Source organism: Melanerpes formicivorus, unplaced genomic scaffold (assembly GCF_026170545.1).
Source record: "Melanerpes formicivorus ecotype bairdi unplaced genomic scaffold, bMelFor1.0.p_v2 SCAF_16, whole genome shotgun sequence".
Taxonomy (NCBI): domain Eukaryota; kingdom Metazoa; phylum Chordata; class Aves; order Piciformes; family Picidae; genus Melanerpes; species Melanerpes formicivorus.
Window position 1 is genome coordinate 7,237,274 of NW_027142368.1, and position 20,769 is coordinate 7,258,042.

Below are 20,769 nucleotides of genomic sequence, written 5' to 3' on the forward strand. Positions count from 1 at the left end.
GGCTCCCCACTGAGATGACTCCCCTGATTCTACAGCTCTCCTGGGCTCACCACAAGGGCTGTGTGCCCAGGCTCTGCTCCAGCTGCCCCACAACCTCACTCTCTCACTCCCTGATTCCATGTTTCCTGGGCCAGGGCCCTGTGTAACACCGGGCAACTACTTCTACTGTGGCTATTTCCAGCTCCCAAGATTTGGGTGAATGCAGGTTGGGACACAGGCAGAGGGAAGCTGCCATTGCCACTCCTCTTCAGCCATGCAAAAGCATCGCTGAAAATTTTCCTGGGGATTTCCAGCAGCAGCGGTGGGGTTAGAGAAGAGGGAAAGAGCATGTGTGAAAGCAGCTGTGAGAGCACAGCCTTTACACATCCTCAAGGCTTAACATGGGCCAGCTTCGAGGAGTAAACTGTGCTCAGCCTCTTGAGCACTCCACTGCATTTTCACCCCAGGACCCTCCTTTGAAAAGCCCATGTCTTGACCCTACAACTAGGTTGGAGAAACTGGCCCAAGCCTCCTGCACCTTTCCATGAGGTCCCCTAGGAACAGCACCAGCAAGAGGTTGCTGCAAAGCCATAGTTTCAGGACTGGGGCCTATGTCAAGACTGGGCCCTGTTAAGGTCGTTTCTTGGCACTTCCAACTAAGGACATCTGAATATGAACATTTTACAAAGTATAACATCCATTTCTCAGGGCCAACACATAGCTCCCCATCACCACCAACTAAATGATCCTTGCATTCAGTTAAACTTTGATTTCAGACTAAAATTACTTCAAATCCTTAGACAGCCACTCTAAGACATTCATTCTAATGTGGGTTTGCTTGTCATTTCACAAAGACACTAAACCAAGGACCTCCTTACAGTTGAGATGCTGAACTGCTTTTTATACTGTTTCCAGGGAATAGGAACAGATAAACAATGCCTGTAACAATGGATATTGTTCAAAGATGGAGGGCTTCTTTTGAAAAGATCTCATTTATTTTTCATCACTTAGGTGGTTTGATTAACTTTGTTGAATTTTACTGCATTTGGCTAATGATGCAGGCTGGTTTTAAGGCCCTTGAGCAATTGCTTTCACTTTCTGGTTCTCAGGCACAATTCTCCCTGGGCTCACAAAGCCCTTTTACAACAACAATAAAACCCGAATTAAAACATAAAGAATATTTTATTTCTCCACCACTTTTAAAAATACATTTGGAAACTTAGATCTAACACAACCTGACAGTTTGGGTAGGTAGGTTAATACTGAAAAATGCCCATCAGCCATGCTCTTTATAGCCCTATATATATATGCATGTATTTTTAGATGTAAAGCTGTCTGAAATGCTCACAGACAAAATGAATGTGGTGGCAAGAGTAAGGAACCTAAGTTGTTTTTTTTCAAATTGGGTGTTGGCAGAGTCTGTTCCCTATTTGGAAAGCATGCCTGAATCCTATCTATTTCTCTGTGTATCTATCTATCAAATTATATAAAATAAAATTATTTGAATGATTGTAATTTCAGTGTTACGAGTATTTGAATTTTATAGTTACTTGTTTAACAGTCAGGATTTTATATACCTTTTAATCTGTTTGCATACTCAGTTTATATATGTTATGGAACATGGGATTACTTGGTTTAAGCATTTGTCCTGAACTTTCACAGAACTGTTACAGCAGAAATGGAAAGCCCTATTAAGGAAAAGATGTCTTGAAAGCAAGAGATGGGTGCATTAATTGTTAATTTATTGAGAATGTATAGGGTAGGCAACAATTAAAGGTAACTAAATTGCTAATGCTTGAATTGACAAGGGCAGCTTCTATGCAACATTTGGGAATAGTACTTGAGCATGAAATGCCACAAAAGGAAGGTACAGTTGTATATTTGTAAACTGAATTGATTTTCACGTAAAAGGAAGAGTAATTTTACCCATCAGTAACTGCAGAGTCAGTATTCTCTGATTTTGCAACTCTGCCATCTTTCATCTCCCATACTAACTTCTGCCATGCAGAGCTACAGTGAGAGCTGCTTACTGTCTCCTTGATACTTTTTTCTTTTGTAAAGGGAACAATTTTGTGGTTAGGCAAAGGAAAAAAGTCAACAGCCCTCCACAACTGACAGAATTCTATGGAGCACATTTCCGACCCACCAGAATGCCCACTCTAAATTAACATAACTGCTGGACATTGAGGGGCTTTTGTACTTTTAAACACCAATTGTGATTGGAAGAACCCCAGAAATGTTTAAGGCCCAACTCCCACAATGAATTCCCTGTGGGTGGACCTTTGTGCCCATGCACAGCTCCACTGAAATTGCCAGGAGCCACCACGGGCAGACTGACCTAAATTTCTAATTGCTATACAGGAATATAGAGTGCAAGGGACCTCCCAGGATCATTGAGTCCTGGCCCCAGGTGCCATTCAAATCAGCATTTTTCAATAAACTTCCAGGTTACATTTTAAGGGGGAATTGGTCAAGTTGCCTCTGTTACTATGAGGCTTTCTGGCTTGGCTTTTGTGTTGGAGAGAAGAGGAAGGAAGGAGAATACCTTTTTACTAAAACATTGGAAATACACTCTATTAATATATTATCTGATGTAATTTTTGGTAAAAAGGAGTGTAATGAACATATGATTATCTTTTTTCATAAGATGCATGAGAACTCTTCCACAGCTCTCACCTAGCAGTGCATGTGTGTATTCATTTCTAAGGTCAGCAAAGGCATACATAGGACATGCTGCAGCCACAGCACATGCCCACGCGACTACACATTGTGCAAAGCACACATCTTGCCTGGCTCACTGGTTTTGTTATTTAAAAAGTAATAACCCCTCCTTGTTTCTATGCTGAGCAAATCACATCTGCAATAAAATGTCACACCAACACAAAGAAAGATGTAAAAAACACAGGCAGAATTCACATTTTATCCAGCAGCACTAAATGAGCCTAGGGGTTGGCTCCCACCGCCAAGGAGCACTTTCGGTGCTTGCTGGAAAAAAACATCTGTGCACTAGAGATGGGGAAAGCTGGAGGGAGGCAGGCTGCCTCTGAGCTGTCCCTGTGGAGAGGCATGCACCAGTGCCTCTGCCCAGTGCCTCTTCAGCAAGTGTCCTTCTGTGTTTGCCTTGTTTTATTTTCCTATGCCCCTGTTTAAGATCCAAATAATCAAATTTTATCTAAACAATGCTTCCCGTTCTCCTGACTCTCCTTTCCCAGCAGTGGTGGTGGCACACTGCCCATGGGGGTTCATTCCTTGGCTCCCCATGGTGCCTGCCCGGCTGGATGAAGCTGCCCCCCTTCGCTTGAAGCATGGATGTAAAGAAAAGTCTACACTGGGAATAATGCATGACTGGGAATTGACTGTTCTTTGTGTCTTGTTTGTGCAGTGTTACAGCACACAAGTAACTGTTTTTTTAAAACAAGTCTGGGTAGTTTGATGCTCTTGCTTCTCTGGTAAACTCCTGCATAAGTGCTTTGCATTACAAAGCGCAGTTTCTTAGCAGTATGCTCTCAAGCTGGGACAAGCTCTGATGGGCCTTGCTGCACCCTCAGGAATTCCAATATATTCTATATATATTTTCTAATATTATTATATTAGTTTACGCCAAAAAAGGCTTTACAGACTACAGGACTGTCCTGGGTAGCTGTGTTTCTATTTAGGCCTCCACTCTTCCTATGCAATTCAAGGGGATGTGGTGCATCCCCTGAGCCCACACCTGCCTGAAAAATGAGAGGCCCAACACATTCCCAAGCCACTGGCCCAAACACTATGTGTGGGCATGACCACCTCCAAGTTGTGCCATTGTGGCAGAGTGGAGCCCATGGCTCCTTCCCCTGCCAAAGCATCACCTTCTCATTTTCAGTCTGTCAGCAATGTTGCAAACATATTCATGTCACTCAACTAGTTTCATGTTGCAGATACCAGTTGTCTGAGGGGCAACCAGATGTGAGCTGTTTAGAGCATACTTAGTTTGCTGAACTCTCGTTCACTCTCTTCTTCACAAAGCCACAAGATACTCTACACCATATTCATCCTGCAAATAGTTTTGCAATATAAAAACCCATGGAAAAAGGTCAAGTAGGTGGTACACTGGCAAAATAATAAATCAGAATAGACTGAAATGCCATTTCATCCACACGCAGCACAGCAGCGCTGAGCATTACATGGCCACATCCTGTTTTCCCAATAACCTTAAGGTACACATGCAACATCCTGGTGTGCAGCACTCTGGATATGGCAGACCCCATAAATCTGCAGGACGTATTACATGGGGTCAGTGAGCCAAGGACTCCAAATGGTGCACATTGATAAGGCTGTCTGATGAGAAAACCTGGAGGTTGTGTTTCTACATGAGAAATACTCACTGCTCTCTGGATGAACTCAGGGCTGGGGAAGGAGAAGGTGTTCCAGCTATGGATTAGTCTGGAGAACACTAAGATAAAGCTTTAGCCCTCCAGAGCCAGGATTGCCAGGAATCAAGGCCATGGGAATTAGAGGGATTCCAGGGAAACCATGCAATACCTAGCAGTCAGGTAAGCACTGAGATAGTTGTACCTGCTGCCAAACATCTCCACCCTCACAGTTAATTCAACCTGGCAAAACATGACATTTAGTAAACCAAGACACTGCCACATATTTAGTATATGAATAGCTGAGATATGGTATATTTTCATTGGGATGTTTCTCTGCCAGGAGCATTCCTCTGTTGTAAGGTTTCTGGGCTATGTTTCCAATCTCCATTATGCAGGGTAAACACTCCCTGGATAACATCCCTGGCCAGAGCCCATAAATGATATAGTTTCCAGTGCTGAATTATAAAGAGCAAGTGACAGCTCCTCTCTGCTCCAAGCTGCTGTATTTTACCAAGAATCTGAGTAAGACAGGCCCATCTATATCATCAATTCATCACAGCATTTGCTTTTCAGAAATTATCTCAGTAAAAATTCTCAGGTTTGAGCTGAAAAAACCCCTTTTTATTCATTTGCAATGCAGTAGAAACAGTGCTAGGCTACCAACAAATGTTCTTGGCAAACACATGATTATTAATATCAAGATTCAAGACTTACTGGAGTAACTGAAACATCACAACCAACCTCATAAACAACCCTTGCAAGTAAAGTATACAGACTAAATATCAGAACAAGACAAAAAAGTTCCTTAAAAAATACCAAAAAACTTTTTTCCAAACCTTGGATTGGACTTCACAACACAATTAAAGAACAAGGAAAACTGAGTTATTGGACGTTTGGATAGGTAATCTCAACTAGAAAAAAACCAAAACCAACCAAGAAAACAACAACAAAAACCCAACATCACCACCACCACCAAAAAAAAACCCCAAAACAAACAGCAAAACAAACACCATAAAACCCAAACAAACAAACACACACACCCCCAATGTGATCCAGTTGAACGGTACATACTTGGGAAGCAAAAGGAACATTCCCAATACCTGGAGGCTATCCAATGGCAGATACTGAAAATTGCATGCATAGGTTCTATGCAAGTTTCTGTTTAGGCTTCAACTTAAAGAACTGAAATGTTGCCAAAACCACAATGCAATTTGGTACAACTGCTAAATTAGGTTAACAATGAGACAGGCACTGCAGAGAAGCATGCCTGCTCTCAAAGGGGGCTCCCACTTCTGCAAATGGGGTAAAAGTGGGCAAGAAAGTGAAAGAACACAGCGCTACTGTGAAGAGAGTATTACACTGAGCAGTAGTGAATGCAAACTCTGGGTGTATTCCATCATGCTTAACCCTGGAAAACATCCTCAGAAGGTGGGGAGCAATGAAGGTAACATGCAGATTAGCAGGTGTGAGGGCAACACTTACTGATTCAGGATCCCGCTGCTGTTCAAGAAAAGCTGAAAATTCTACCAGCCTGAGCTTGGTCGTACCAATCGATCGGCCCTGCCACGCAGGGACTGATGGAGCTGGAGCTGACGTAGGCTCAAATCCTAAACAAAGGAGACATTTCCATGAAGATGTTGACAGTTCCTCAGTTTGTATTTTCTGAATTAAGTATAATTGGGAATTATGCATGTAGCCCGTGGATGTTTATATTAATTTTAGCAAATAATGAATTCAGAATGAGTTAAAATTGGGAAAACAAAGAACAATATGCAGAAAAAGAGGTCCCCATCCAGCAAGCTAAAAGAGTGCAAATTAAAGATCTGCTGCTTGCTTTTCTTGGAGCCGTAACTCACTGTAGATTTTTTGTTTATATTCTACACTAAACTATCGAGAGCTCACCTAGATTTACAGATGTCCCTTCCTTAGAAACTGGCAGCAAGACTCACAGAAGATACTACAGTCTTGGGAGTCAAGAGAACTGGCCTTCCTTTCTGGCTCCTAGTGTGCCACATGTTACAACTAAATCACTTCTCTTTTTGTCTGCTGCTTCTGCCACTTTCAATTCCCCTCTCCTGTTTAGAGTGTAAGGCTTACAAAGCAGGGACTGTCTCGTTTACTATGTATTTGCACATTGTGTCTTTGACTTCTTTTGGAGCTTTTAGGCAGCATTATGTTACAGATAATAATAAATAATTACTGTAGAGAGCTGAATCATACCCTAAAAAGAAAAAGAAGGTTTTAAATCGATAATAAAGAGGGAATGACATGATCTAGACAGAGAAGAGATGTTAACCACCATGTCTAATTCACTTCAAGAGAAAGAATAAATGCTATCTCTTGCTCCTCATCATGGAAAATTAAATAAGGAAACAAAACAGTAAAAGAAAAGGGGAAAGGCGGCAGCTCAAAGGCAAAACTAATCCTGGGAGAGACAGTCACTAGGAAGGCAGAGGAGAGGCACCAAAGGTTAGAAAAAGATAAGCCTTAACTAGGTTGATAACCAGTGAGAAGTCACAGGTAGTGTGTGTCCAACTCTATCACAGAATCGCAGAATTGTTTCAGTTGGAAAACACCTCTAAGATCATTGAGTCCAACCACCAACCTAAGACCAACATGGCCATTGAACCATGTCCTGAAGTGCCATATCCACATGTTTCTTCAACACCTCTTTAGAAAACAGTGTTTTCAAATGTTTCAAGAAAAAGGAAATAATCAGGTATGCAGAAAGATAGCCTCAAGTTTCAAGCATTAAATAGCAGCAAGTTGGAAAATCAAGAAAAATGGATAAGAGTCAGAAAACTACTGCTCAAACAGAGTCAGGAGCATGTTGTCATTTGGAAAGGGAAACCTAAACTTAGCTATCATCGGCAAAGAAATAATGACCTTTCCTGAAATTACCATGAAACCAGCCTGGGAAAAGGAGTAGAAAAATAGCCATGGGAAGTGCTTGAGCAATGGAAGTCGGAATAAACTCTAGGTACTTATCAAAGTGGTACCAGGCAGGGCAGGACCTTCAGGAATGGCAAGATTTACCAACAACCAGATGTATAGATATACCGTCACATTTTATACTTAAGGCTAAACAAAAATGGTTTTGTGAGAGTTTTTAGTCTCAGTTTTAACATAAATGAAAACTTATTCTTGTAACAGATGGGAACAAGATTTAAGCTACTAAAAAAGAAGCATGCATTACTCATTTTTCACTAAGTATTTTCCTACAACATGGAATAGTGACTGGAGATGACATATCACAACTCCTTCAGTATGTATTAGTGCTTTCTACCTTAAAATGCGAAAAAAAATCTAACCCAAGAAACAAACAAAAAACCCCAAAGATTTCCCCTCAGATATAATCAGATAACAGGACACTGGGATTGGTGTTTGGTTTGGCTATGGGGATTGTTAGATATGGACTAGTGGCTCTGTCCTTCTCAGAAATTAATACATCACATTCAGTACACAATTCAACTCTTTTTAAAGGGAGAGCAAAAATAGAAGAATTACCTGAAATGGGAGCTGTGACTGATGGCTGTATAGGATAGGCCTGCTGGACAAATGGCTTTACACTGCAATAAAGAGTTACACACAGATCATACACCATGCCATCCACAGTAAATCCCATTAAGAGTCACACAGTATAAGAAAATACATGATTAACAACCTTTACCCACAAATATGTCTCTTCCTTAGCATAGTTAACAGACAATAAAGAGGTAATAGAAAGAAAGAGAGGGATGAGAATTACACCCAACATCTTAAAGGAGTTTGTCTGTGCTCAGTGACAGAACAGGAAGCCTGAGCTGCCTGTAGCAAGTGTCGCTGCAGACATGGATGGTGATTGCTTTGCTTCCTAATAAATCCAGAGGACACTGAACTAGAGGGGCACAAAGACTCTTACAGACCTCAAAAGAATAAGGTGAGGAGAAACTGAAAAATAAGTCTGGGAAACATGGCTCCAGAGACCACTACAGGGCTGAAATGTAACACCTGACAGTGGGCAAAGGCTTCCTCCTCCGTATGGTGCCATCGCTACCACGGTGCTGAAGGGCAGTAACCCCACTAATGGGCCTCATGTAGTCATCTCCTGGCCCGTAGAAAAATACGTCCCACTTGCCACCAGTATTACTCATGCAATTTAAAAGAGGATGGAAGCACTTGTGTTGGAAATTTATTCACAGGCAAAACCTTACCAGCTGCTTCTTTGGCATTATTATAGCATCTCACTATGCAAATGGAAAAAAAGGAGAGTGCCCATTAGATATTCAGCCTTGGCTTTCGGGTCTGGGATCCCTTATAACTTTTTGAATGTGAGTTCGCATCACTCTAAAGGCTCTTCCTTTCCACGCAACTACCTTTTCCTCCTTTTCAGAAACATTTGCAAGTTCTTGCCTCATTGATATCTTCTGGCAGCAAACTGCAACAGCCAGCCCCACACTGCATACAGAAGCATGTATTAATTTTCAGACTTACTCTTGTGAGGATCCAGGCTGCCCCGTTTGAATCATGCCCGGCCAAAACTGAAAGAGGAAAAACAAACAAACAGACCCACAATTGTTTTCTCTGTTGAAAGATTTTTGGATTTCTGAACAAGCATGATTCCTTTTGCAAACACAAGTAAAAGCATTAATCTGTTCATTCAGCTTTAGTTTTCCACTGCACATAGTTAGAAAACACAGGGATTTTTTGGGGACTTGGCTAACAACTTACCCCAGGTGCCCCAGGAAATGTAGGACGGGGAATTCCTGGCAGGCCCAGTTTGTTGTGAATAGCAGTAGCTGAGACTATCTGAGCTGATGACATTGCTGCCATGTGCTGGAGTGCTTTGTCCTTGGCTGTCTGATCCTTTAACATGACAATTACATGGAGTCTTAAAACATTTGGCATAACAAATGATGTTAAATAACTGCAGCTACAAGCACATAACTAAAAACTTTAAAAGCCACACAGATAATGCAAAAATAGCAAACCATGCAGGGAAAAAAAATACAGCACGGAGGCTAACACTCAAACTACCTCAAGGCAAAACCTCCTCTCAGACATGCATGGTAGACCTAAATTCTCAGTCTGCTCTGCCAAAATGCAGGAAGCTTAGGGAGAGCAAACTACTGCCCACTTGTTTGTCTGGGCAAATTCTGCTGATTTTAAATCAGGTTGGACTAAATGAGAACTGCTGCTAAGGCTCTGCCTGCAGGATAGGAAACACTGAGATTTGAGCTCTATCATTTAGATCTAAGAGAAGTTTGCCTTCCATGTTACACTGTAAAACAAGAACACAGGACTGCGACTGACTCGTAAACAATGACAGGTTTTTTTCTTCATGCTTACAGATTTAGAAACATTTTGGATTCTGTTTTATGACAAGTTTTATAAAAGTTAGTTCACAATACCATGCATAACAGTCTAAACTTCCAATTGTGTTATTTGGCTGATTTACAGCGTTCCCAAAGAAAACAATAAGCCGTAATTTTTTTGGCTGTTTTCAAGCATATAGGAACAAGTTTAGAAAAAGATGAGTTATCGATTACTTCTATTAGAGCAGCACTTGGGAGTCCTTGTCACTGCCCATCACATATGATCACAGAACAGAAAAATAAAGTCTCTTAAGGCAACAAAATTAACTAAGTGGATACCTTATGTCAGGTAAAATAAGTAAACAAGAGATGGTTACTTTCTGGTAAAATGAGGTTCTTCACCCAGAAGTACTGTATTAATAATATGTGCTAATATTTAGGTATGTGGCTTAGAATGAAGGAACACAAGCAGTATTAGGCAAGGATATTTTGGGGGTTTTTTCTGGTTTTATTTTACAGGCAAAGTAGCAAGCATGCTGGCAAGGGATGCATGCTCTTATGTATGATATATAACTGCACATATGCTTCCCCTTAAAAGCTTGTATGTAGTAGTACTATAGGTGAGCAGTTTCTTCCTTTGAATAGCTCCTTTAGAAACAGCACAGGCTGAGAGTACAGGAAAAGCTAGCCAAAAATTCTGCCAAGCACAGCTAAGGTACATAATACTTGGTTTAGTTAAAATACTTACCATGCTTGTTACCTGGATACAACAACAAACAGTTTATTAAAATGCTTGTGTAGAACAGCAGATTCTTAGCAAAATATGAACAAAATAGTAAGAGACAAAGGAAGAGCAGTTTGCTCAGCATTAAATATCAGCTCAAAACAAATGTGTTATTTTCACCTAGGGACTGATTCATTAAAAGGGAAAAAAAAAAAGGATCAAACCCTAAAAACAAAACACTGGGGGTCAATAACCACCAGCTCCCTGTGTGAAAGCTGCAGATACTGAATGAAGGGATTGTTGCTGAGCTTGTTTCCTTGAGCTGTGCATGGAGCCCCTGTGGGTGCCTCTATGGGACGCAGCCCAGGAGAGCAGCAGGTGGAGCAGGGGAGTAGCTGCTCCTGCAGCACCTCACTGGATGAGAACAGGATACCAGCCTGAAGTGAAACCTGCTGCGGTGCTGCCTGCAGACTCACCTGCACTGCCTCCCATGCAGCAGCACTGACACTGCTGGCTGACCTGTCTAAGCCTTGGGACTGCCTCGCCACAGCTGAGTGCATCTAGAGAGCAGCTTCTGTCCTGCTGCTGCATGGTGAGTGGGAACACACATATTCATCAGTGCATGAGCAAAACTTGGTCATTTCTTCAACTTGTAGCACTTCCTAAAACCACAACCAATTCACTGGGTAAGAGCTGGAAGTTAGCTCTGGCTCTGCTGGCTACTGGCATTCAAGTCTGCCTGCCTCAGCACAGGAAGGCATACACAGGTTTCTGCATGGCATGTTTTACTGGCTGCCTTTGGATGTCTGCAGACCACTGGGCTGAAAAATGTTTTGGTGGGTGTTAAGATGTGGTAGCATCCAGAGATTCATGCAGCTCTCCAGAAACCAGCCCCTCTACACAATAAGAATCATGGAATTAATAAGGCTGGAAAAGACATTGGAGGTCATCCAGTCCAACCTATCACCCAGTACCTCATGACTAACTAAACCATGGCTTCAAGTGCCACATCCAATCCTCTTTTGAACACCTCCAGGGATGATGAACCCACCACCTTCCCAGGCAGCACATTACAATGGCAAATAACTCTTTCTGTGAAGAACTTTCTCCTCATCTTGAGCCTACACTTCCCCTAGTGCAGCTTGAGACTGTGTCCCCTTGTTCTGGTGTTGGTTGCCTGGGAGAACAGATCAACCCCCACCTGGCTACAACCTCCCTTCAGGTAGTTGTAGAGAGCAATAAGGTCTCCCCTGAGCCTCCTCTTCTCCAGGCTAAACAACCCCAGCTCCCTCAGCCTCTCCTCACAAGACTTTTCACCAGCCTTGTTGCCCTTCTCTGGACACGTTCAAGTGTCTCAGTATCCTTCTTAAATTGAGGGGCCCAGAACTGGACCCTCCATCATGAAAACATGAAAATGAGGAGTTGTCCTTAAGCAATATGGAGATGACAGCCTTATGAGATTTTTCTGTCCTTCCCTGCCTCTTTTTCAAGCGAGCTGCCTTGGAAGTGCCAAACCATCCAAGTCTCTCCCACAGTCTGCTGACACATAACTAAACCAAAACATACAGGGAGCTGATCCCAGGATTCAAGAGATGTGTGTCTCTGGTTCCTTGTAACCTCCAAAACTTTGTAAGCACTTTTTTTTTTGTGTGGCTACCTTGTAATTCTCCAGAACTGCTGTGGCACTATAGCTACATCTCCTGCACTGCCTCCTGGATGCAAACAGCCATGCCAGTGCCACCACGTGAAGGTGCAGTCAGTGCCTGTGTTCCTGTCAAGTTCCCAAACTCATACTGTTCTGCTGCTATAATGGCCTTTAGGTAGATCTAAACTAAAGGAGAATTTAAAAGTAAAAGCTTTTCTAGGGATATAAAAGTCCATACTTGGGAGTTGCATGAGCAACAAGTTCATTTTGCTTTGCGTTAGCCCTCTAAATTTTCCAGCCCTGTGACAGGGCTTGTCTTGAGGAGTTTCAATGACTCCAACAAAGTTTCCCAATGGTGACAAATCTGCCAGCTCTGCTGAACATTGATACAGGCCAACATAGAGCAGTAGGAAGTTTCCTCTTTTGTAGGCTTCACAAACTCAGTATAATTGGAAACCAGTTTTTCTCAAAGTAACAGAAACTTCACATCTGAATATGAAAGAAAACAAATTCAAAATCAAATAAGTAAGTAAGAGGTCCTGACTTTCATTGCCAAAATACCACCTTCAGCTCCAGAAATGCCTGAGAGCTGCAAGGTGTTGGCCTATGCTTCTATAAACAGGCAGATTTAACAGTCTTCAAAAACAAATGGGGAAAACCTACATTTAAAAGCTGTTTATTTAAATTGACATATTAGCCTGTCTGTCACTTTAAAAAGCCAAGTATATGTTAGGGTTTTGTTACATTGTAGTGTAGTGAAGAGGATTTTAACCGGGAGGGAATGAGTCTTTCTACCTATCACTGCAACAGGGTTTCTTCTGGAGTGAAACTTGGTAACTGATTAATAACACACAATAGTATTACATCACAATTTAGGCAGCAAGAAAAGTAATATATCCAATTAAAACGGCAGGGGTAATTTAAACAGGCAGATTACAGTAATTACCCAGGTTGGAATTGGGCCAGGACAAATGGGTTAACGCTTCTACGCTAAACAGGAACGTTGTGGGATTTTTAATGACCACAAATAGTTAAGACTTTGATTTCCTATCTTGTCCAAGACAGAAAGGTTTCATTTTTCCTCTCACTAATGCTGCTGTGCAAAGCTGAAATAAATCCTTTCAGGTCAATAAGGTTTATGCTGATGTACATAAAATAAAAGTTGGGCCCAGCGTGCTGCAGAGTTCCATGCTGAGGTTCAGCAGAGGATTGTGGGGACCGTATCTCCTACTGAATCATTAAATCCTACTGGAGTTTAAGGTATTCCTTGGATAGTTCCCATCTGGCCATGACCTGATTTGACCCTATTTAATTTATGAGATCTGATGGGATTGTTACTGCCCAGGAATGACACTGAGGTAAGCAACAGACTGCACTCTTAAGACTGTTGCCTTCCCCTTCCTTTTTTAAAAGTCTTCTGTGCTGTGGTATGTAGTTAGTAATGAATGTTACTGAGGTGGATTTAGAGTACAATCAGTGGTCAAAGTTCCACTAAACCCCTAAAATATCATCACTGTAACAGAGACCAGGATTTGCCTCATGTTTCAGCTGACTGCTTTCGGCAGCAGTAGCAAACACTTCATTTTTGGAAGGTGCAAATGCCAGGAGTCTAATGTACTATAACTTTTAATGAATCAGGCCCTTGAGGTTCACTTAACACCCATTAGTTTTGGAATGCAAAATACATAGTTAAATTAGACAATAATAATATCCCAGTATCATCCAATTTTAAATCTTAATATCTATAAAAGCCCCACATGAAACAAGAGTTCTACATGACAAGCACAAAAGGATTTGTGCTTGACTTTCTTTTAATCCAACATAAACAGAAGAATAACTCAATCACTTCAAGCAAGTTCTACAGCAAAAAAGAAAAGCTGTTATCCTAGAATAATAAATGGGGCTTTGAATACCATGTTATCTATGACTTTATGGAGAAAAAAATAAAGACAATATGAGAAGAAATAAGTACAACAGAACACAGTATTAATTTGAGAAGCCCTAAAACCTGTACCAATATTTAAAATACAAAACTTTTCTTGTAAGGAAAAAAAATTTACATAAGAGAAGGAAAAACAATTTGCTCACAAAATGGATATTACAGTTACACTAACATAAAATAGATTCCTAATAAGCACTTTTGCAGATGTTATTTCTACTCAGAACCCATATTGATTCAAATAACCTTTGCAATAATTAGCTGTAGCTCAAAAAAGATAAACAAATCATGAAAATATACAATTGTTCTGGACAAAAGATAGAGAGCACTTCAGTGTTTCTAGCCCTGATCTCCAATTTGCTTATTATTAGAGAAGACAGGAGTAAATACAAAAGCTGGCTATTTCAGCCAGGCGATAGCTAATGCCAAGAAGAGAATGCGCATTCAAAGCTGTCCCAACTTGCTGCCTAATGAGTAGCAATTAATCCATCTTATTGTATTTCAAAATGCTGAAGACTCCATTCACATCAAAGGGAATTTTTCAAGGCTTTTATCATTGTTCATTTAAAAAGTATAGAGCTATCTTTAGCATTTTATAATTGACAACAATATTTTCTTTTTATCCCTCAATGCGGAATGTAGAACAATGGATTTTAAAACATGTAATACATATGAACTGTAGGCATTTTAATGTTTCTTTTTGTCTCTAATTAATCTTGCACTGTGAAAAAATATCTGAAATGAAAGTCTAAGATAGATTCCTGCTGTGAAGACCTTTACTCTCTATTGATGCACAACTTCCAATCTATCTTTTCTCCTGAATGGACAGAGGAGACTTTGGCTCCCTGTCAGTGCAAAGGTGGGGGATGCTGCAACCTAACACTATGGACTGCTGTATTTGACATGGAAACACAACACTAGATCATAAAAGTTCTGCTTTGCCTCCTCCAGTCTCTGCATGAGGGGAAATGTCACAAAGGGGAACTGCTTTTCAGAGCTGTCTCCAAGGACAGCTTTACTGCAGCCTCTCTTTCAATTTTCATGAGGTAAAATTTCTCTAACTCCAGAAAGACTTCAACCACTTTAGACAATTGAGACAAAAATATCTAAACCAGGAATATTTTCCTGCTGTAAAATTAATTAAAATGTACAACATCCCTGGAAGGGCTGAAGGGACATTCTTTACTGATGCTCTTGAAATGCAGCGACAGTATTTACAGGCAAAACTTCCCTTTCTTGCAGCCTAAGGACTGTAGGCATTTATCATCAAAGAAAAGGGACTTTGCTGGACCAAGCAGATTTTATGGAATGTGGGTGGGATTTTGGCCTACTCCATAAGTTTCAGTAATGCTCTATCCAATGGTATGGGTGCAGGTCACTGAAATCCTTCCATCCATTTGGATTTTTGCAGAAGATAAGCACTAGAAGATTGGCCCATATCCTCTCCTTGTCATAAGCAGAATTCAGACTAAGGGGAGACAGATTTCTTGGTATAAAATATACCCAAGCATGTACTTAATGAACAAGAGTTATTTGTGCATGGGAGATGCACAGAGAGGACGACTGGTAGGAATGAGAAAGGACCATGGGAGATGGAGATGGCCTCAGGTCAGAGCTGATTGAACTTGTAGCTATGGACTGTCAGGAAGGATCTCTGTATTAATACACAGAGTGCTTTCCCTTCATGCTGTAGGTAGCAAACCTGACAGAGGCATGTGGGGGTTTTTAAGTACTAGCGGCCCCCCAGGATGCCACCAATCACAGGTTTTAAAGAGCAATTGCAAGGGCCAGCTCATTGTTAGAAGGACAAGAGTGGAACAAAAGTAGTGCTTTCCTTGGCCATCTTCTTCTTAGTCACTCCTTCACCAAGATACATCAGCAGCACCCACTCCAGGGGAACAAGAGCTCATGATCTTCCTGGGGGAAGTCTGTTATCTTCAGCCCAGGCTGCTGCCAAAATGGCCCCCAGTGAAACAATGTACACTCACAGGTGCCAAAATGTATTCACCTTGTTCTCCTTTCACATCAGTGATGTCCTTCTCAGGCAATTTTCAAAGGACATTCACTCATAGAGATGGTTCAATACAGGAATAGTCAGAAATGGACATTAGGCCTAACAAAATATCTCAAGGAGGCCATGTTCCATCTTGGGCCCAAGACCAGTGGCTTCTTCCACTTTCAGGGAATAACTGCAGCAAAAAAACGTGAGGGCTCTCTTTTCTCATAAAGGTAGCACCTTCTTGTGTCAAGCTTTTGTATCTTCCACGTGAAGAGAACAAGATCTGTGGAAGGTTGCAAGTTCTCCCAAAAGGGCCTGTGCAAGGTGGGCAGATACCATTCCGTGGCATCATGTTCACTGAGACCAAGAATAGCAAGAGAAAGGGGAGGTAGATGGATAGAGCCTGGATCCTCTGCTATTTCTAGGCACCCCTTAGGCTGGAGTCTGTGGAGGAGTCATCAGGGTCCTGTCAGGACTCTTGGTAGAGCTAAATCCTGGGGACAGCATGAAGATGCAGGAGCAGGAGGAACAACCCAGGACCCACTGGCCAGCAAGACCTGCTAGGGAAGGTCTGGGGCTGCTTCTGTCATTAGTGATGCCTGGAGGGCAGCAAAGCCACGGACTGACAAATGTCTCTCATCAGTGTGCATTCTGTTCTCAATATGTCATCAGTGAAGAGTCATTCACTTCTGCAAATGCCCCTTCTGAGCATCAGGGGGGTGTTGGTGGGGAACACTTCCTAAAGCAATCAATTCCTTGCACGAAAATGGCAGCTCCTCAGCTATGGAGGAGCTGCAACCTACTGATGGGTGGGAAGGGGCCGCAAGGTCCGAAGTCCTTATAAATGCTACCCTATCAGATCTTCTAATTTTTTCAGGTGACCTTTTAAAATGAAAAATCCCTCTGGATCTCTATTTACTGCAAATCTAGGCTAGAGGTCTCAAATATATTTAGTGTTTAGCTATTTTCTCTCTTCTTTGGAAAGCTTTAATAAAAATCACACAGCAGGTGCAGTACTTAAAAAGTATTTTTTGGGTTTTTGTCTTCACATTTTAAGCTATTTGGGGCATTCAGAAAGGAAAATATTTCTTAACAGTAAATCAAATATTTTTGTTAGGCTCCTAGGCCTGTAATTTAGTATCTAAGTGGGCTTCCTGATTTTTGTAATCCTGAGTGCTCACCAGTCCTATAAAAGTTCCTGAGAGCTGCTGGTGCTGAGCACCTCTGAAAGTAAGGCCACCTATTTACTTATCTTAGGCATCAAGGATTGACAATTTAAGCTTAAAATGCTACATATCTCTGTATTATTGCACCCTTGGTTAAAAAGCAGTATGTTTAAGTTGTCTTAGTTGTTCCTTACGAACCCCAACTGCTCAGCCAGTGCAGCTAAAAAGCCAGCCACCAACAGCCATACAAGCTTGCCAGCATGCTGCCCACTGCGGATGAAAAACCCAGTGCTTCTGTCAAGGAGGCCTGTTACAAAGCCAGGCTGTTATTTATACATTGCAGTTCCAGGATTGTGGTAAGCATCTGCAGTGCTCACCCCTTAGTATTGTGAAATTACTTTCTGAAACAGTTTTTGTTTTTTTAGCTAGAACAAAAATGTGATTTGTTCTAACCTGGAAAAAAATAAAAATGATAAAAAGAAAAAGAGGAGGGAAGTAAAAAGATTTACAAGTTCCTTCATTTATTTTATTAAAAAGAAAAGAAAAAAAAAAGTCAACAGCAAAAACTGCAAAACTCCCTCTTCCACTTTTAAATAATGTGAAAACAAACCAGTAAGGGTCCCAAGATCACTGCTGGAAAACTTGAAAAAACAGAAGCAATCCAAGAAACCCCTATTAAGCATTTCCAAGAGTTTCTTTTTAGCCTCAGAATGTATTTTATGGGAAGCAGGGAAAATAGGAACGTGCATAATTCATCACGTCAGATTAAGCAAACATGCTTAATACTTCCTGAACAGGACTCGAACTGCAGCTCTCCAAAGATTAAATGTCAATATTTTACTTAAAAAAAAAATAATAATTCAGGGAATCTTGCAAATAGTACATAACTAGAGGTGATTCTAGACTGTACTCTAGAAACACCTTACAGTTAGAGCAATCTTGTTAAGTTGTGCTCTCTGGCAGTTGGAGTAATTATCTATTTTAAGTATTCTTGATAGCATTTCAAAAGCACAGACAAAAACCATTTTGAAATGGAAAACAACTGCCCCAATTACCCCTCTGGAAAAAGCAAAAAATAAAAAACTTTTACAGGACTGCATAAAACCCCAATGTGTTTAAATATACTCCTAGTATTCAACTGTTAAAAAATAAATAGAGTAATGGGTTAAAAATCAGGTTTAGGTGCTGAGCTGTTATAAAGAGTAGTTCACTTTGCATTTGGACAGTGTTAAAACAATGTTTTTAATACAGATGCTAGTGCAGAAATCAGAGATTAAACACAAAGAGACACAGACAGCTACCACATGCAGGAAAACGAGGTTACAGGCACAGCAGCACCAGGCACTTGCCCATCACCGCGGGGAGGAGGAAGGGACAGGCATAGCAACCACAAGCCCAAAAGCAGAAAAGCGCATACCTTCAGCTTGGAATGAAAATCACGAGATTTCCTTCTGGCAAGAACCTGAATGTGACTAGACACCTGCAGGGTAGGGGAAGGGAGGAAACAAAGGAAAAGCCTGTAACCATGGAGATGAAAAGCCCCCTACAACTGGGCAAGCCAAACGTACCTTAATGGCGGCTTGAATTTCTCGAACTTTCTTTCTTGCTAAGACCTGTATGTGACTAGACACCTACATTGTTCAGGTTTATAGGAAAAAAAAAAAAACAAACAACAAAACAAACAAAAGAAAAACAAAAAGCAAATCAAATTTAAAATGTCTAATTTTTTCTTTAAAAGAAAAAATAACGTTTCCGAGGGAAGGAAGTTATTTGCATCTTCAGTAAGCTCTGCTGTTAAAGATATCACATTCCCAGCCAGATACCAAGCTCTTAGCACTGAGGCTTAACAATACAGGTCATCACTGCAGTGACTTGATTAAGAGAAGGAAAAAAAAAAAGGAAAAAAAAAGTGTAACCCACCAGTTTGTGCATTCAGCTATAAGACAGAAGACACAGTTCGCAGTTGGACACGGCCCACATGCTTTGGTACCGACCTGTGGCCAGGCCCTGTGCTCTTGTGCAGGCAGCTGACAGGATTTCTACCTCATCTGCTGGGGATGCAGATGCCCACTCTGACCACTTGCCACTAGCCTAGCTTGGCACCAAGAAGTTTTATCCATTATTTATTTTGTTCTACAACTCCAATGAAGGGCCTCAGGCTGCACTTTGACCCCACTGAAATGTTTTACATTCTGGTAAAAATGATAAAATACTGGCACAACATAGGTCCCTGAATGTGTGTTGGCTTCCTCAGTAAACTCAGCATCAAGTCTGCTCACAAAAAACTCATGAAAGTGGGGACCAGTAACTTGACACCAGCTTGAGTGGTCTCTAGGTTTGGCCCTTTATCATGACATTTTGTCAAGAAATTTGTGTAAACCCAGTCCTGCACTAGACCAGTAATTGGTCAGAAGTTGTTGCCTGTGCAGTGATGGGCCTGGTCCCAGATTCACTTTCCTGTCTACTCAAATACATACTGAAGTCTATGCTATTGATGATGAGGGTTTAATGATGCTGCCCAGCATCATCACATGGTAGTGCTCAGCATCCTACAGCCCTTTGTTGTAAAAGTTTAAAACCTTCAGTGATGGTAAAAAAACCACTGAAGAGAAATCTGTTCCTCTTGTTTGAGCTAGGGCATATCATATCAGGTGGTGCACGCATTCCCTAACAGTTACAATTTTTCTCTAGAAAGAACAAAGCAAAGTAAAAGGAGAAACAAAACTTGACTTCCTTACTCTATAAAACTATTTCATGCCAACTGTACCAAAAAGTCTGTATTTTTCATAGGGAAGCAAACAGTATTGCATAAATGAGCATAGCCCCTGAAGACCACCTTGAGATACTTCTTTGGGAAGCAGCTTGGGAATGAGTTTGAAGTCAGTCAGTTATACTATTGCTTACTGACCAATTTGTAGTTAATCACAGATCAAGTTTTCACACATCTTCATTTGTTTTGCTTTCAGTGGGATATTAGTGGTGTTAAAGGTTATACAAGATACACAATTGGGACATTTAATTGCTCAGTTAAAACTCAAAAGTAACGACAATCAAAGTTCTCTGAACACTCAGTCTAAAGTGACTTATGAATCACTATACAGGGATGGACATATACAGAAGCAGAACATCACCAATACATGCTGGGCAAGGATCTAGCCCCAAGGTTTGCATTTTGACTCCTGATGTAACGTTGAGATCCCATCATAACTCCTGACTTGTGGAAACTTGCACTGGCAGAGCAGGGCAGAATGTGGGACTTTGTGTTTTGTTTCAGATTGCTTTGTCAATCTTTTGTTTGCTCCTTCTTTATGTGCTGTGGTTTCTCTCCTTTCTCATGTCTTTTTTCATCCCTTGTACATATGTTTTCTTCCTAACTGACAAAAGACACCACCCAGGGCAAAATATCAGCCAGTTCAAAGTGCTTTAAATCCAAGTGCTGGCAGCAGGCCATCTTTGTGTGTGCCAACTCAGTGTCACCTTTCCCTGCACTACAAAACATGCGTAGCACACAAGTGTACGAGCCTCTGCCTTCCCCTTTGTCACACACGTGGCTGGAGAGAAGGGGAATATTGCACTTGATGTTACAAAGAGTGAGTAGACTCTGCAATTTGCAAAGCATTTTGAAACAGCATTAAAATTTAATAAGTACCACAAACTACACAAAGAATGTGCCT

General features: G+C 41.2%; 1 protein-coding gene across 9 annotated transcripts in view; it reads right to left on the reverse strand.

Moving 5' to 3' along the window:
- TEAD1 (TEA domain transcription factor 1) overlaps positions 1-20,769 on the reverse strand; it is a 153,695-nt gene that overhangs the window by 25,924 nt on the left and 107,002 nt on the right. For 3 of the 9 annotated variants that reach the window (XM_068147952.1, XM_068147960.1, XM_068147959.1), the window contains 7 exons: positions 18,664-18,726; positions 18,513-18,575; positions 10,371-10,382; positions 9,039-9,173; positions 8,802-8,848; positions 7,836-7,897; positions 5,811-5,935 (listed from right to left, as the gene is read on the reverse strand). In XM_068147952.1, the coding sequence (XP_068004053.1) occupies positions 5,811-5,935; positions 7,836-7,897; positions 8,802-8,848; positions 9,039-9,173; positions 10,371-10,382; positions 18,513-18,575; positions 18,664-18,726 (507 nt within the window). The remainder of the gene's footprint in view (positions 1-5,810; positions 5,936-7,835; positions 7,898-8,801; positions 8,849-9,038; positions 9,174-10,370; positions 10,383-18,512; positions 18,576-18,663; positions 18,727-20,769) is intronic. The other 6 variants (XM_068147955.1, XM_068147961.1, XM_068147953.1 and 3 more) reach the window with 5 other exon arrangements.